Source organism: Anguilla anguilla, chromosome 19 (genome assembly GCF_013347855.1).
Source record: "Anguilla anguilla isolate fAngAng1 chromosome 19, fAngAng1.pri, whole genome shotgun sequence".
Lineage (NCBI taxonomy): Eukaryota > Metazoa > Chordata > Actinopteri > Anguilliformes > Anguillidae > Anguilla > Anguilla anguilla.
Genome location: NC_049219.1, coordinates 17,274,044 through 17,292,299, shown reverse-complemented (window position 1 = coordinate 17,292,299; position 18,256 = coordinate 17,274,044). Strand labels below are relative to the sequence as shown.

Here is an 18,256-nt window from a genome sequence, read left to right as displayed (position 1 = left end):
TGAAATGTGGGCGAGAACAGCCTCTCAATATCAACAGCTGTGTACCTCAATAACACCCAGACTGTCCTTACCAACTGAGCCACTGAAGCTCAAATACTCCCACTTGCACCACAGTTAAAAAACACAATTTCATTGCAGTTTTTAAAAAGTTTGATACAACACACAAGGAATACAAGCATTATTTAAATATAAACGCAGCAGTTTGAGATACACAACATGGCCAAAAATATGTGGACACCTGATGTCCAACATCTCATTTGCCTTCACTGGAACGATGGGGCCTAGTCCATATACTTTTGGTCATATAGTATACCAGTATGTATCTTAATTTTTCCAAGCTGATATTTTGGTTTCAGTGCAAGTGAAGTTTTTTGGGGGGGATAAAAAAAGTCTCGGACTCCGTGTGGTTCAGATTAATGCAGTCCAGGTTGCTATGGGAACAGGCGTGTGAAGCAGCAGTTCAAACAACTGATCATTTGACTGGAGTGGAGTAGGCTGGTGTCCAAGGACCAGAGACAGCAGATTGCGTCCGCGTGAGTAATGCGGGGGGGCGGATAAGCCCATGAACAGGCGGCTGGGTTATTTAGAGACGTGCTGCCGATTAAGGATAGTACACTCCAGCGTGGAAAACATGGCCGTCCTCCATCTCCCCAACACGCCGTTGCTCCCGGTCAAAAGCACTGCGGCAGGATTATAGCGGGATGTAACCCCGACGTAACCGGATTATGCTCTAAGCGCGGAGCCCTTATGATGGGCTGGGGGCTGCTCGTGAGAGTGCGCCTTGAGGTGTTTGGTTTTGCGAAACGGGTTTAGGTCGTGACCTTTGCACTGTGGTCCCGTGTGTGTGTGTGTGTGTGTGTGTGTGTGCGCACTGGAAACCAGCTCTGGGGAAATGGCTGCACTGACAGATGGGGGGATGTTTTGGGTCAGCTTAAGGTTTTTGAACTTTCATGTGTTTTCTCGAGCCACGTTAAACGCAAATGCAGCAAGGGCTAAATAGGAAACCAGAGCCGCTGGGCTCTGGACAGGATGGGTGATGCACTTGGGACTTGTGTCTGCTGGACAGAACCAATAATAAAATTCAAATGAACATTTAAAAAAAAAAAAAAAAAACTCCTGGTCACATTTCTGTGGAATCAAGAAGTAAAATGAAAGAACATTTTAGTGGTTAAAAATGTGCTTCTCATACAGAAGCACAGACTGACAGGTTAGTCCCCTCAGTTAGGCACTCACTGTGTGTGTGCGTGTGTGTGCGTGCGTGCGCGCGCATGTGTGTGAGTGTGTGTGTGTGTGTGTGCAGAGGCTAGTGACACAGAGCACTAAGTAAAAGCTTCCCTTTTAGAGCAGGTCTGTGGGGCTGCAGGATTTGTGTTTCTCGGGCGTTGGGAGGGGGGAGTGTGCGGTGTCTTTGTTCCGCTCACTGTGTGTGGTTCCCCACGCCCCAGCTCCCCCTTTCTCCTCACGGCTTGCCTGTTGCTAGGATACCCGGGCCTGCGAGCTCAGTCCTGCGTTTTTGTGGGGAGCCGCGGCTCGCATGGCTTCCCGTAATTAGAGGGGGCTTTGTGCAGGACCCCCCAGCACCTCTCTATCCCTGAACCCCCCCCCCGTCCTGCTGCCGGCCCGTCCTGGGTCAGGGTGTCAGAAACTTCTCCACTTCACTGGGATTCTGTTATTGTAATCTCCCCCCATACATAGGAGTTCACACACACACCTTCATTTATATATACACCTACACACACACCCACACACTCATGCAAGACTCTCACAAACTTTGGGTTTTGATTTATTGATAGTTCCGTCGGTCTAAACTGTTCTTTTTGATGCCTGTTTTTGTTTTTTTTTCTTGGAGGGGGGGTCAACATCCTGTGAATGAACCAAAAGAGTCCTGGCACTGTACCTGACCCGGTTCCAGGCGCTTGTGTGAGTCTCTCAGGATGAGAGTGTTTGCAAAGTGAACGTAATGTAATGGCTCAAAGCGGCCATGTGAGAACGGTGTGATCTCAGACATCGCGGGTGTTCTGTTGACAGGAAACATTTTGTAAGCATCATTGCAGTGTAAATTCATCCATTATTGTGCATTCTGCTGTCCTTTATGGACAATGAATAGTTTCTTCGGGTTTTCTTTCGAGTTCTTTGCAGGTTTCTGACTTAGGATCTTTCTGCAAAGACACAATTATGCAGCCGGACTCCAACATTTGGAGCCCAGCTGCGTAAGACAATGTCAAATTTAGTCAACTTGATTGGCAGCTTGTTCTTGTGTGTGTGTGTGTGAGAGAGAGAGAGAGCGTATGTGTGTCAGAGAGACTGTGTGTGTGTGAGAGAGCAACCCCCCCACCTCACTCTGGTGTCAGCTGGCTCTAAATATGGATCTCTTTAAAGGGGGAGTTGAGTTCAATACTGTCTTCCAGGTTATTAGGCCATGTTCAGGCGTTCCTGTGTGTTCCCTTGCAGATGGCATCGTTAGGTCTGCCACAGGTAGATCGGCCTCAATTTGATCATACCGTACTTCCGTGACTATGACACGATCGTTTCTGTTGCCAAAGCATCGTCCGCTCCAGAAATGCTGTGTGTGAAGCTCTCTGTGATGTGTCCTTTGTGCCATATCAAATAGAATTTGATTGATTTTCCTGTTTCAGATAATCCCTCTCGACTGCACCAGAGGCTGGCTCATCAATACCGGTCTTTCACACGTTCTCACCACTGTGCATTTGCCAATATCTACCATTTTTCACTGCTACACTCACATTTTTTATTGATGTGCTGTATGACAAAGGGGAGCTTTCAATTATTGCACACTGCATCTCCTTAAAATGACTGGCGGATCTGTGTTTGCAATTTCTTTACATCTGTGCATATATCATTTTTATTTATTAATTTTTTTGCAACCAATTTAGTCAGTAATCATGCATTTCTCTTCCCTTTTTAAGTGTAATATTTGAGGATGAACATTGGCTGTTCTGAGCAGCTGCCCGTTTTCCCTTCATCACTCTTGTTTCCCGGCGATGGGATGACATCACATCAACAATGCTTCAATTGTGACATCACACTGAATTGTTCTGCGCTCGTGCTTTTGGGTTCCGCTCCTTGGAAACTGACCGTTCCTCGCAGAGCGTTTCAGCTGATGTCAGTGCTCCGTGGTGAGCGGACCACAGCTCTGCTTTGGCGTTTGTAATACCGTAGCCTAAAATTCCACTTATTGCAGGATTGTTTCTGGACTGACAGCATTTATTATTGAATTTCTTCTGACGCTTGGTGCAGTCCGTGTATGTATGTGAATGTCCGGTATTTATTTACTTTCACAAATACTTCACAAATATACATACAGGTAAGCACACATGCACACACACACACATGCACAAACGCCTGTTTTCTGGGTACAAAAGGAGAAGTATTTGAATGAAAAGATGCATTCCAACAAGTGAGGATCAGGCTCCTGCATAAATTAAAGATAATCTCGGATAAATTATGCAAATGTATTCAAATAGAGTAAAAACAAGGATGACCGTGGCAATGTGTAATCCAAAGGTGTGTGTGTGTTACAATTAAAAAATACCTCAAAAAATGATCTTTTATACAGTCAAATTTGAACATGGGAAATATTGTTTTGCGTATAAGGTCGATATTTCCTGATTACACTCTGGAGTTGTTATGGGAAGCATCAGTGGAATCTCTGTCCTACATTCAAGCAGCTTACCATCTGGGCTGGTGGGACGGACTGTTTAATATTATGTAAATCTCAGGGGTTATATTATCCTGCTTAAGTGGACCCCTGCTGGAGAGCGATCACAAGCAGAGCGTGCGCGTGTAAACCTGAGGGAGATATTAACAGGAGCGCACAGACACTTTCAGCGGGTGTGTCCCCCCATATATCCCTGCCTGACCTTGTCTTTAACGACCACCCCCCTCCCCAAAGGCCATGGGAGTATCTGAGTGTCATGTTTTGTTCAGGAGGAACATGTCCCCATACTTTTAAAGCACAGTTGAAGGCTGGGGGGAGAATGGAACGGAATAATGACCGGTGCAGCGCGTGCGCGCGCGCGCGCGTGTTCTTTTTCGTCCCATTAGATGACAGATTGTGCTAACTGTTAAACAATATCCGATTCCTTCCACTAACGCGATGGTCAAGCGATCTTAATCTTGCCCCTTACTCCTTTACCAGACGTGAATCGGGAAATGATGCAAAAATGATCTAATTTTTCTGAGATTCAAATTTTAAGGTGGAAGCGTTTACTTCCCGCGGAGCCAGCACATCGTGTCACGGCGTGGTTGTGGGCTGTGGGCGGCGCACACGCCCAATCTCTCTGCACATACTCTCTCTCTCTCTCACCCTCTCTCTCCCTCCCTCTCACACACACAAACAAACACACGCGCGCTTCCAGTCGCCGAGTCCGTGCAGCCGCTCCGGAGCGAGACCTCAGCGTGACAGGGGCGAATGCTACCGACGGGCAGACACGCGGAGGAATGAATCAAGTATAGCATCTCCACGCGCCCTGGGGAGTTCAATTCCCATACTCCGGAAAACTTCGCACCTAAGGAGACGTATGTGCGCAAGTCTTGCTGATTGAGAGGAACAATATGGGCGTAACTGTACACAGGGGCTCTCTGCTGCTGGTGCATCTCTTGCTTACCTGTCAAATAGGTAAGAACTTGGAGTTTTCTATTGTTTTATTCTTTGTCTGTTCTAGTTGAAATGACACACTTGCTTTTAAGCTCAGACACACGCAGCGTTTACACTGTCTGATCGATGACATTTCGGGGAATAGGCTTCACGCTGCGTTAAACGTTGTGTTTTGGAAATGTCACGCTGGTAGCCTCGATCGTCCATGGGAACGCTCTGCGCGTTAAGTTCAAGCGCCAACAGGATTTTTGCCGTAGGACGTGGATGTTCCTTTAGTGCAAGAGCGTAAACATGTCTACATTTACGCTTTTACTTCACGGAAAATGGCCAGAATTCAGTTATTGTTTCGCCATCTAGACAGCCACCGTAGAAGGAGAAACATGTGTATGAATAACTTTCATTTAAAGTACGTTCGGTGAGCGCAGGGATCGGTCCCCTGAATATACAGGAGTTAATGGAAATGATAATTTTCACCGTTTTCATTATTTATTGTGTAAATGCACGGAGTTCTTTACTTGGATGGATTTTAGTATGGATTCACCTTCAGCGTCGCCATAAAAAGTGAGTGTACGGTGCGGCCGATGTTATTGAGAGAGAATGGAGGCTTGAGAATGTTTACTGCACGCGCTGTAGGCTATGGCACCCGCGTGAATTAATGGTTTGTACAGAGATGAGATGCCTCTTACAGAGAAAGTCCCAAGTTGTTTCCCGGTTTGTTTAGGGGGGGAAGCATGGCGGCGGCTGTCTGAAGAGTCCAGAAATTTGTTGAGAAAATGTCATTAAACCCTAAAAAAGTACATAACACTTATCAGCATGGAAGAACAAAAAACCGGGTGTTTGTGGTGGTCTGCAAGAGTGGGTGCATATTCTGTGTGCGCGTGTGTCTGTTATACTTTTTCCTGTGATGTCATTTCATTTTCGTGACGTCATTTTGTTGTGATTCTGTTGTCCTGCGGCTGAGTAGAGAGCAGGAGCGCCAATTATTTAACGATAGTTAAAGTTAAACGATCTCCTTTCAAGCATAGCGAATTTTTTAAAATCCCATTATAATATTCCAATTACTGCTAAATAATTTGCTGTTGTGTCTGGGAGTTTCATGCTTACGAAGGGCCTAAACAACCAGGTAGCTTACCTGGCATTGTGCCGTCCTTTGATCTCTTAGATGCACCAGGTTGATAATATTTGTTTTCTGTCCATCCTCTAACAATAGGAAGATCCGCTCTCTTTTTCAGAGGGAACTTGTTTCATCTCCTAAAGTCGTGTTGTGTTGGAATAGACGTGTGGATAAAATTGACTGGAATAAAGTTTGGACTCCATCTCACAGATACTTGATAACAAAGATGTTAAAGTGGTTCACAGATGTTATTCTCCCAAATTGTTTTTGAAAAGGTTCAAGAATGATATCGATACCAACTGCTCCTTCAGTGACCTACAAACTGGAGGTGTTTTGGTATTATGACTATACTGAAATTCTGAATACTAACTGTTTCTGGACATTACATCTCATGTATGTTCAAATATTTCTTATAGGGTTTGAGTGCGTGATTCTTCGTTTAACAAATTACAAGAAAGAGGATGCTGATATTTTCTATCTGATTAAACCTTTGCATACACAAATCGATGTTTAAGAAGAGTAAGTATCTGTTTACTCTTTGTAATTGATGCTAAGTTTCATATGATACAATTTCCTCCCCATTTAACAGAAAGGCTGTTAAAACGGTCCCACATTGGAACAGATGCTATTTTTTTATTTGATTGAGAATGTCATTGATTACCTCTGGCATGCATATGAAGTGATGTTTGTATACTTTTGTCAAAAAAAAAAAAAAACTTGCAAAGAGTAGTGGAGTAAGCTGTCTCTCCCTCTCTCTCTCTGAGGTTCTGATTGGTCAGCATGCTCCAGCTGAGAGGCAGAGCAGCTTCCCATTGGGTAGTAGGTGGGCATATGTTTCAGGGCACTGGGCACTTTGTATTGGTGATGGAAGGGGGCATTCTGAACGGAAGTGAGACTGGCTGAGTGGGCATGCCAGAGAGAGAGTGAGAGAGAGAAAGGGAGAAAGAGGGAGAGAGACAGGGAGAAAGAGGGAGAGAGACAGGGAGAAAGAGGGAGAGAAGCATTTTGGTCTTTTATAGTGTGCGTGTGATTAGTGTGTAATTACTGATTAGCATGGCCGCTCTCTCATTTCCTCCACACACGTGTGAAGCTTCTGGCCTGAAGGTGGTCCTGACTGACCCACTGGGATCCAGCTTTTCGGCGTCCTTTGTCTGTTACTGCCTTACTGTCCTATCCTGGCCCCATCCTGGTTTCAGGGTGTACCATCCTCTAAAGATTCCAATAAAGAAAAAAAGACCTTTTCCACTTAATTTATCCCTTTGCTCTGTGTGTGTGTCATCCTAGAACCGATCCTCTAAAGAGTCCACCACAGAAAAAAAGGCGTTTTCCACTTAATGAGTCCTCATGCTTTTGGCCCTGTGTCTTTGTGTCTGTCTGCATATCTGTCCTCCCAACCCGTTCACCACAGGCTCCAGATCTCCCCTGTGCTCACCATGGGCCCCTTAATTAGGTGATTAATTAAGTGTTAATTAATGGCAGTGTTCAGAGGGGCGGCCTCGCTCCTGTCTAACAGGCCCGGCTGTAATGAGGTCGTGTGGGAGAGGCAGGGGAAGCTTATTGACTTGCTGGTGGGAAGTTATTGATTTCTCGCCCTCTCTAACAGTCTGTGTGTGGTCTCACACTGCCTGCGAATATGCTGGCGCACATCTATCTGAAATATCCAAAATAACTGCACTGCTTGCATGAGAAAATGAACACTGCATGCACCACTATTCACAATGTACTGAGAGAGAAAGAGAGAGATTCTATCATGTTAAAAAGGTAAAACATGCATTCTTGGTTTAACACACTACAGTCAGCTTTTAGCACAAACTAATTAGCCCAGAACACATCAGCCATGGAACGCAAGAAAATAATAGGTTAAAAAAATAAAAGGTAATGAAGCATGCCTTGTTTTTTTTTCTTGTAGAAGACTTGAAAATGAGGCCCCAGTGTGTAGAGTAGAGTGTGTCGCATCTGCCTGGACAAAGACAGCGGCTTTTGTTACTCTTCACAATGCTGGTTTCATGACTTATTGTCCAAGCGGACATTCCCCCTCGACTTTTATTTTCTGGAAGAGCAGCGCTCAGATCCAGCGCTGCTTTGGGCAGCGGTTTATGATGTCATAATGACTGAAGCCACATCACGGGCAGCGGCGGTTTCGCACGGTTTGCGGTTTTGAGATGAACGTGTTTGGGCTCATCCTCTGATCCTCCTGTGGGCCCGTGGCCCTGTCCTGGCTGGTTTGATCCGGACAGGGTGCAGCGAAGGTTCTGCAGTGTGGGGAGCACAGTCTGGTGCTGATCCAGGGGGTGAGCCGGGGGCTGTAAAGGCGTGGTCGTTTGTTCCCTTCGCTAAACACTGTGAGAATGCAGCAGTGACTGTTTTGCTGCTTGTAGAGCCTGACAGTTACCCCTGTGACTGAGATACCCGGTGTATATCAGCATAACACACACGACACACACTTTTAAGAACTGAGCCTTCTAGTGACCTGTAACAAACTGTCAGGTCGTGAGTGATTCATAAGAGCTGTGGAGGCAGGATCAGACAAGGCAGGAGCGGAGAGGCTCTGTAGAGGCCTGGCTCTCAGGCTCTTCAGGAAGGCATTACATTCAGATTCAGATTCAGATTCAGACAACTTTATTGATCCCAAGCAGGGCAATTCATTTGCAGCTGACCCAGTCCTGACACACAACTGTAATTACATTACAGGCTCTTATTCAGAGCGACTCACATAACATTTTACACAGCATTTACATTGCATCTATTTATACAGCTGGATATATGCTGAAGCAATGCAGGTTAAGTATGGATCACAAGAAAGTACCTTTCTCAAGGGAAGTATCCGACCCTGGGAATCGAACCTGTGACCTTTAGGTTACAAGGCCAGCTCCTCTGTGCTCTCCCGTAGACATGAGCAGATCCACACAGATCCTCGCTATGGAGGAACGGGTTATTCCTGGCGTGGCTGCACTCGCGGCTGATCGACAGCTAGAGTTGGAGTGGTGCCAGCGTCAGCCAATCACAGGGCAGGCCTTCCTCGCCAGGCTGCTGTGTGATCCTGTCCCCCCGCCTGCTTTTCTCCTCCTCAGTTATGACATCACTCAGGATAGCAGGTGCGGTGCGTCTCAGGGTCACTGGTCACATGTTCTATGGGAGATATTGAACCCCAATCATACTAAGCACCTCGCTTTCCCTCGTTTGTCACCGTTGCCCTGGGAGACCCTCTGCTCAACGTTAGCGGAGTGAAATTCTGTCAGGGGCACCTGAAGATCACCTGTGTGCAGGTAGGTGGTCTTGCACAGCGTAACTCCTGACTGTGCGTATGTACTGAGCTCACAGCAGGTGTGTGTGTGTGCGTGCGCGTGTGTGTGTGTGTGTGTGTGGGAGCCGCTCTGAGCCGGATGTGTTGTGTTTGCAGGGTCACATTGAGTGGGAATGGTGGGAGAGAAAACAAATCAATGGCTGAATGGTGCAGGGTCTCCCGCCCGCCCCCGCAGGGCCTGTGGGTCCAGCTCTTTATCCCCCTGAATGATTTACCCTCACGATCAGGATTTCACCTGTTTCGCAGAACCCTGGGGGGTCGGGACTGAGGGCTGGAAGGGTGCTGCTGGGGGGGAGCAGGCCAAAGCCGTTACTCTCTGCTCACACTCAGAGAACAGGGGTGTGAGCAACAGGCTTTGGGGCTAAAGTCTGCTTTTGGCTGAGAGAGAAAGAGAGGAGCAGCTATCGTAGAAAAAGCTGTAGTTTGGCGCTTGGCATTGTGGGTATTTATTGTGCAGTCAGCAGTAAGGCTGTGCCAGAACGGGCTGAGCCTGGGTGAGAGAGGGCGACAGTGTGAACAGGGCGAGCGAGCGGAAGGAGCGGAACGAATGGGCCTGACTCGGTGTCCATGGCGACGTGCGGGCGGCTGCGTGTGGGGGGGTCAGCGTGGCCAGAAGCCATGGGGGGGGCGGGCTTGTTTACCGGAACTGGGGAGGGATGCGTTCTGCATGCTGATGTGAGTGTGTGTATGTGTGTGTGTGTGTGTGTGTGTGTGTGTGTGTGTGAGTGTGTGTGTATGTGTGTGTGTGCGTGTGTGTGTGTGTGTGTATGTGTGTGTGTGTGTGTGTGGGGGGGGGGCCTCTCGCACCTCTATCAGAGAGGGGAACTGTGGTCTTGTGGTCTTGTATCTTTTAACACTTTTCTACTTCTCCTGTTTAGTCCTGTCCCATTGTTCCTGTACAATAAGATGGTTATTGCTTTGCCACCCACTACTTATTCCTAGATGGCGTTGGGGATTTAACATGTTGTTTTCTTGTTGGTTGCCGTAGTTTTGTAGGTTTTTGTAGTTTTGTAGATTGCTATAGTTTTGCAGGTCATTTGTAGTTTTGCAGGTTGTAGTTGTTATGTACGGTGTTGTGCATGTGGCATGAGCTGGTGCAGTGTTGTGAATGGAAGCCCTTCAGATTACTGCGTTTATGTTCCCAGCATTTAGCAAGTGCATATGTGTCCTCATCAAAATGGAATACTGTACGTCACTGAAAATGAACTGAAATAATATATACACTTGAAAATATATGAATCATTGCGATGTTTAGATAATACAGTACATGTTTTTTTATGTAATATACCGCTGAAATAAAATATTTAAATAACATTATAGTTTCTCAAAAAATGTCTAAATATAGCAAAATATGCTAAAATAAAATCCAGTGTTTTGCAGTATATTTCTTGTTCGTTTGGGCAGCGTGCTCCAGGAGTGTGAGGCGGAGGGCAGTGCCCAGGCCGAGTGTGAGGCGGAGGGCAGTGCCCAGGCCGAGTGTGAGAGAGGTTCTACAGGGTTAAACCCCAGCTGTTCCCTGGCGACCGTTCCCATAGTTACTGTACATCTCGCATGTCAGGTCCAAGACCCCAGCAGCTGGGTGGTAATCTGGAGTTCCGCACACCAGTATTCATGGAGACAGTCACACAGTCACACACACACCAGTGTTCATGGAGACAGTCACACACACACACACCAGTGTTCATGGAGACAGTCACACACACACACACACCAGTGTTCATGGAGACAGTCACACAGTCACATGCTGTATCCTCAGCTGTCAGGCTTGGGAAATGAAATTATGACAGGGAATCTCCTGCTTTATTGGTTCCGGTGGATCGGATCCTTGGATTCTTTGGTCTCTCTGTCTCTGTGGGGTACTGGGGGCCCGCCATAGGGCCCCTTCCTCTCAGCTGTTCATCTTCATCACGCGTGCCTTTCTGTGTGTGTGTGTGTGTGTGTGAGTGTGTGTGTGTGTGTGAGTGTGTGTGTGTGTGTGTGTGTGTGTGTGTCTGTGTGTGTGTGAGTGTGTGTGTCTGTGTGTGTGTGTGTGAGTGTGTGTGTGTGTGTGTATGTTAATTAAATCTATTTTAATAAGCAGTACCGTCTTACAGGAACAGCTGGGCTGTGCTTTGCGGAAAGCTTCAGGGCTGAGTCACTGCCAGCTACAGCCTCCTGTGCATCTGAGCGCATGTGTTTTGTGTGGTGAGTGTTTATAATGCATGTAGCTGATAGTGGAGTGTGTGTTTTGTGTTGTAAGTTTCTATAATATATTAAATTGAGAGCAGATTCTGTTTGTATGTTGTGTGAACTTCTTTATTCTACCTCACTAATCATACCACAGACACAAACAGGAAGTCCACTCATGCAACAGAATGGGAGCACAAACAGTGAGACGACGTGCATGAGCGTGAGAGAGGCTGGGGTGTCATACACACGTGCACGAGCGTGAGAGAGGCTGGGGTGTCATACACACGTGCACGAGCGTGAGAGAGGCTGGGGTGTCGTACACACGTGCACGAGCGTGAGAGAGGCTGGGGTGTCATACACACGTGCACGAGCGTGAGAGAGGCTGGGGTGTCATACACACGTGCACGAGCGTGAGAGAGGCTGGGGTGTCGTACACACGTGCATGAGCATGATCTGTCAGGATCACCCTCAGGCCGGGAGCTTCACGTGTGTGTGGAGGAAATGAGAGAGCAGCCATGCTAATCAGTAATTACACACTAATCACTGTCTCTCCCCTCTCTCTCTCTCTCAACCTCTCCCTCTCTATCTCTTTCCCTTCCTCTCCCTCTCTCTCTCTCTCTCTCTCTCTCTCTCTCTCACTCTCTCTCTGAAGTGCTCACAGGCAGCTCTTAGGCATGCAAAGAGTGCTTTGAAGGGGAGATGCGAGATTAATTATCTTAGCCTCTGCGGCCAACCCCAGCCTAGCTTGTTAAACACAGACGATGTTTAATATTCTATAATTCTGCTAATTCAGAGTAGCAGTCAAATATATATGAGTTTCATAAATTCTGTAATATATAACAGCAGTACATGCACGAAATACTTAAACGGTATGCTTATTTTTTACATTTTGGTTAGGCTAACTGATTTTTAAAGCTAAACATTGTTGTGTCTGCTTCCTGTAAAATAAAACCTGCACATGTAGACCCCTTCATAAGGCACGCCGCAGCCAGTGAGCTGTGCTAGCAGAGGCTCAGGGTTCTCACTGTGTTTCTATGAGGCACAGCTCAGTGAGCTGTGCTAGCAGAGGCTCAGGGTTCTCACTGTGTTTCTATGAGGCACAGCTCAGTGAGCTGTGCTAGCAGGGGCTCTGTGTTTCTGTGAGGTTGCGGCCGCATCAGCACGTTGATTCATCTGCACCCACGGTGTTGAGATAAAGCTCTCTGTCATTAGTGGGCAGACCAGAGAGAAAGAGCAACATTAATATTTCTTCGCCCACGCATGGATTTAAAAGCCCCCGAGAGAACAGGTACTCTATGCAAATGAGACATTTATATCTGAGCCATCCTTCCTTACAGCCTACAACCATGCCTTTGAGCATCCCTTTTTTATAAATAACTATCATATTTATCATTCAATACATAATTTGATATTAAAATATTGCAGTATATTTACTTTTGTCATGTCACCGTGAAAACCATTGCTGTGCCTGATTTTGAATTAAAGAGCAGGACTTTTGGAGACGGTTATATTTGAACGGAGAGTGCTCGGTGCCAGACGAGTTTGAAGTACATCTCCTTGTTTGGGCCCTGTGTGTGTGGTCCGAAGCAGCTGTGTTTATTATCTTGGTAAATAAGGTGAACAGCTTTGTCAGGATGTGAGAAAGACAGATAGTGGCTGAGACTGCTGTCCTGTTATCCGGGACAGAAGTAATTCAGTTTGGGGCCAGGCCAGATCTCTGGATTAGGTGGCGTTGCTCTGTTGAAGGGAACTGATCTGAGGTCAGCCTGAGGCCCAGTGCTGGACCTGTGACATCATAAAGACTCGTAAGGACTGTTCTGAGTACAGCAGGCTGGGGAGCACTGCTGGTGGTGGGATTATTTACTGGGGGAGAAGAGTAACATTGTGTTTTAATAGGATTTTACCGTTCTCTGTTTAATAACATATATACACACACACACACACACTCACACACACACGCTAACACATTTTGCCACCCAATGAGCTGATTTCATTCTCTCTGTCTCAGCTGAAGTGGCGCACGGATACTTCAGAACCCAACGCAAGTTCTCCGACGGCATCGACTGGTCATACACAGGTGAGCGCTCTTCGGCTGACCCCAGGTCAGTGTCTGACTCTAGATTAGTGTCTGACTCTAGATTAGTGTCTGACTCTAGATTAGTGGCTGACTCCAGGTCAGTGTCTGACTCTAGCTTAGTGGCTGACTCCAGGTCAGTTGCTGACTCTGTCCCCTGTCACCCACTTGGACACTGATGATACGCTTTCGTTAAAGACGAGCAGTAGTTCTGATAATGCATGCAGGCCCTGTTCTGGGCCCTGTTCTGGGACCCTCAGGGCAGTGAGTGCTGTAATATTTCAGCAGGCAGGAGAGAACTCGGGGGCTTGGTCTGGGCATGCCCAGGCGAGGCACTCCTCTTCTCCCAGCCTGTGATTGATGGGGTTGTCATAACATAAGGAGCATGGCGGCCATTTTCCAGTCACCTCAGGTCACCGTGTTTATCCTGAAGAGTAAATTCATGGAAATTATTATTTTTTTAATGGTATGAAATACAACTGCGTGTAGCGTCTGTGAGCGTGTAGTGTCTGTGAGCGTGTAGTGTCTGTGCGTGTGTAGCGTCTGTGTCTGTGTCCCCACGGGTGGATGTGAACTAAGCTCCACTGTCTTTGGTTCCAAATTTAGGGGCATTCCCGGTTTTATTACCCTGGGATTTACCCTCTGGAATGTTCCAGCGGAGAGCCCGTGGGCATGTTGGGCTTGGCACAAGGAGATTCCCATAGACTCCGCCATGGCGTAGTGGGCAGAGCGTAGACTCCACCTGTTTCAGATAGTTTATTTTATGGAGCTTGGGATCGAGCTGCTCTTGTTAATATGGGGGGGGGGGGGTTAGTCAGGAGGCTCTCGGGGTTTTCTGGCGCAGGTTCGAGGGAGTGACGTGTCTTCTGAGTGCAGCGTTATGACTGTGTGGAGCGGCGGTACTTCCTGCTGGGATCCTGAGGCTGCATGTAAGCCAGCGGTTCCCAGATCGTCTGAGCCAGCAGCCCTCTGACTGATAAACAGAGTAATCACAGCCTCTGTGACACAGCCCTTATGATGCGGCCTGACATGTGATCAGATGGAGAAATCATGTTTTTTTTTTTGCATGTCTAAACAACCCTGATTCTAACCCTTACCCCCCCCCCCCCCCGCCCCCAAAAAATATATATTATTTCCCACACCCCCAACATGTTACTGCCGTTAGTCGTGTGTAAATGAGTTATTATAAGTGGGAGAATCTGAGCTGGGAGAGAGCAGTGGGGCTACAGAGGTGCTGCCCGCACACGTTAGAGTGTGTGTCCCTGCCGAACCGACGGACATCTCTGCAGCCGTATGACTGCCAGTTAAAAAGAGAAGAATTTGAAGGATGTTGATGAAGGGGTGTCTGTTGCTGTGCAGTGTAGCGTTGCGTAAGAGAGAGGAGCTGAGGACTGTGGGGCTGAGCTGCAGAGTGGCCTGCACAACACCTCAAAACCTGAGAGAGAACAGCCGCTATGGCTCTGGGTGTGGGCTTTGTGTGAGTGCGTATGCAGTGCGTGTGTTTGTGTGAGTGTGTGCGCGTGTGTGCAGGTGTGTGTTTGTAAGAGTGTGTGAATGGGTGTGGTTGTGGTTGGGAGCTGTAAGCCAGTTCATACATCAGCATTAAGTGCACATTGAACGCTTTCCGGAGATCCTTTCATTCTTTATACTCAACAAAGCCAAAGAGGCCTGAAAGGACTATTCCCAGAACAGGAGAGATGTGGCTCCCGCGAGCCAGCGTTTGAGATCTGCTCCCTCGTTTGTTTTTAGCCGAAGTTCTTCGCGTAGTTCAGTAATTCTGATCTCTGTCTTGGCGAGTCTGATGGTGCAGCGCTCAGTGTTCATACTGAGAGAACTGGTGGGTGCCCAAGTTTTAATTGCAGTGATTTGTTCTGGTACGGCTCCAGAAGTTGTGGTGGTGGTAGGGAGTGGAGGGGGGGGGGGGTGTTTTGTTGTGGTCTGAGCACGCTCAGTCAGTTCATTGGGGGGCGGGGGGGCGGGGGGGGGGATTTATTTGCTTTACCCAGAGTACACTGCTGGAGACGTGTGCATCAATACGAGCGCCCAGGCATGAATAAGTCTATTTACATGTGAATGAAGGACACTTAAGAGAGAGAGAAAGAGAGAGAGACAGGAAGGAGGGATGGGAGAGAGAAAGATGCAGAGAGGGGGGGGATGTAGGACAGAGAGAAATGGCTGAACCGCGTGAAAATACCCCACTGTGATATAAAACCCCACTTCTGTATAAAACCCCACTGCAATATAAAACCCCACTTCTGTATAAAACCCCACTGCTGTATAAAAACCCCACTGCGGTATAAAAACCCCACTGCGGTATAAAACCCCACTGCGATATAAAACCCCACTTCTGTATAAAACCCCACTGCTGTATAAAAACCCCACTGCGGTATAAAAACCCCACTGCGGTATAAAAACCCCACTGCGGTATAAAACCCCACTGCGATATAAAACCCCACTTCTGTATAAAACCCCACTGCTGTATAAAACCCCACTGCGGTATAAAAACCCCACTGCGGTATAAAACCCCACTGCGATATAAAACCCCACTTCTGTATAAAACCCCACTGCTGTATAAAAACCCCACTGCGGTATAAAAACCCCACTGCGGTATAAAAACCCCACTGCGGTATAAAACCCCACTGCGATATAAAACCCCACTTCTGTATAAAACCCCACTGCGGTATAAAACCCCACTGCGGTATAAAACCCCACTGCGGTATAAAAACCCCACTGCGGTATAAAACCCCACTGCGGTATAAAACCCCACTGCGGTATAAAAACCCCACTGCGGTATAAAACCCCACTGCTGTATAAAACCCCACTGCGGTATAAAAACCCCGCTGTGGGGCATTCAGCATCTCAGTGAACTGCAGAGGCCTGGCTCATCGACTCCTGTGGTGCTGCTCTGTGGTTCTAGCCCAGTTTCCGTATCTCCTCTCTGATCGGCTGTCTTCTCCCAGGGGCGGGATCATCGGCCTTCAGATCAGCAGCGCCAGAGAAGGTTTTGCTCCGGGAGTTTAGGGGGGGGGGGGGGGGGGAATGCTCTGAGAATTAAAATGTCTCTATTAAACTGGAACTTGTTTTTGCACGTGGGGGTTGTTTGGGAGGGTGTGTGTGGGAGAGAAGGTGAGTTGGAGAGTGGCTGAGTCAGGATTATGGGCATCTCGCTCCTGTTTCCATGGAGATACCCCAGTAGGGTTTATTTATTTAATTTTAATTTTTTTGTGGATGTGGGCAGGGGCTGCTGAAGGAATATTGCACATTCCTTTAATTACCCAGAATGCACTCTTACACGGTTCTAATGTAGATAACTAAATTCTGCCCAGCGGGTGGTTGGTCTCTCTGGAACCCTGAGTGGACCAATCAGTGCCTTTCGTAGACTGTGCCACAGTCGTGTAAAAAGAGCTGCTTCTCTCTTAGCCTGGCTCAGGAGAAATGTTAATCATTTTGAGCACAGTCTCTGTGGGCTGTTCTATATTCCCCAGATTCCTGCTCGGACTGTGTTTCAGCACCCTTTGTCCGTGACTTAAACCAGACTGTGCCCCAGGTCTCCCACCTTTTTGTTTCTTTTTTCTTTAGCGAGAAGATGCCCACACTCACCTGAGAAATGAACTTAGTTACCGTGTAACTTTCAAACCGTATGAGAGTTTTTAATGAGGTAGCAGCATGGCAAAATATGAATAGGAAAAATTAATTCATATTTATTTTCTCTAAACCTGGATCTGCATCGTTCCTCAGACAGGGGAGCTGGGGAAGCTGGGATTAGAGTTTGATCTGTACACAGTGATCCCCCTAAAGCCCCTCTGTACCCCTGAACCCCCCAATCCACCAACGCTGCCCACACCATTAATCAGCCTGCTGATCCTCGCTGTCTGTGGACAGATTAGGAGGATGAACCAACCACACATACGCACACACATACACACGCACCAAAGTAAATAACTGTCTTCATAGTAAATTCAGAAGAAAGATTCTCTGATTATTCTATTTTTATGTCTATTTTATTTACTCAAGTTTGCTGTGTTAATCTCTTTATAAAATAATAACTTTTGCACAATAGGATTATTTGTTTTGTGATGGAGCTGTTAAACAGTCAATAAAAAAAGTTTTGCAATTTTAATGTATATATTTTTATGTGACCTCTGGAAAAAAGAAGCTTTTTTACAGTAAGATTAATAATCTAAATCTTTTTCCAGACTTGGAGGAACCTCAGATTGAAGGAAGTGGGCACCCTGTTTGGTGTGGTTTGGAGTCTCAGTCTTCCTCACAGGGGCTGTTTTTGTGTGCGTTTGACTGAGGCGGGCAGGGCAGACGGACGCATCGTTAGCCCTGCTGTCCCTGTGCAGGGCTTAATGGAGTCTGATGGAGTCTTAGCTATTCACATGCTAATGAGTCTGACCCACAATAAGGAGCGACCCCGTTCTCTCTCTCTCTCCACCGTTTCTGCGTCACTGAGAGGATTATGACTCAGTGACCCTGGCTTATGTACCTGTCAGGCTGTGTGTGTGTGTGTGTTCTTAGTGTTTTTGGTTAAAGGCATACCGTTATGCATTTGTACTTTGCAGTTTTTTTGGCCAGTGATGAAGTTATATGCAAACAAACCCCGAGTCATGTTTCTGTTCCGATATAATTATTCCCCCCCCCAGGAACTTTAAACCAAAAAAACTGGGCTAAAAAATACCCATCATGCAGCAGTGCCAAGCAGTCCCCTGTTGACATCGACGAGGCCTTCGCGCGGGTCAGAGTTCAGTTCCAGCAGCTGAGGTTCGAGGGCTGGGGCCACCAAACAGCCAGCAACACCACCATCCATAACGATGGGAAAACAGGTACACCTGTACACACCTGAACACACCTGAACACACCTGGACACACCTGTACACACCTGTACAAACCTGTACTAACCCACACCCACACACCTGTACTCACCCACACATCTGTACATTCACACAACATTCTACTAATGTTCCTGTAACACTG

The 18,256-nt window shown here is 47.2% G+C and overlaps 1 protein-coding gene across 3 annotated transcripts in view; it reads left to right on the top strand.

The window, feature by feature from the left end:
- Positions 1–4,180: 4,180 nt before the first annotated feature.
- LOC118218660 (receptor-type tyrosine-protein phosphatase zeta-like) overlaps positions 4,181–18,256 on the top strand; it is a 32,099-nt gene continuing 18,023 nt past the window's right edge. For 2 of the 3 annotated variants that reach the window (XM_035401237.1, XM_035401236.1), the window contains exons 1-3: positions 4,181–4,639; positions 13,214–13,282; positions 17,926–18,105. In XM_035401237.1, the coding sequence (XP_035257128.1) occupies positions 4,576–4,639; positions 13,214–13,282; positions 17,926–18,105 (313 nt within the window). In that variant the 5' untranslated portion in view covers positions 4,181–4,575. The remainder of the gene's footprint in view (positions 4,640–13,213; positions 13,283–17,925; positions 18,106–18,256) is intronic. The other variant, XM_035401238.1, reaches the window with a different exon arrangement.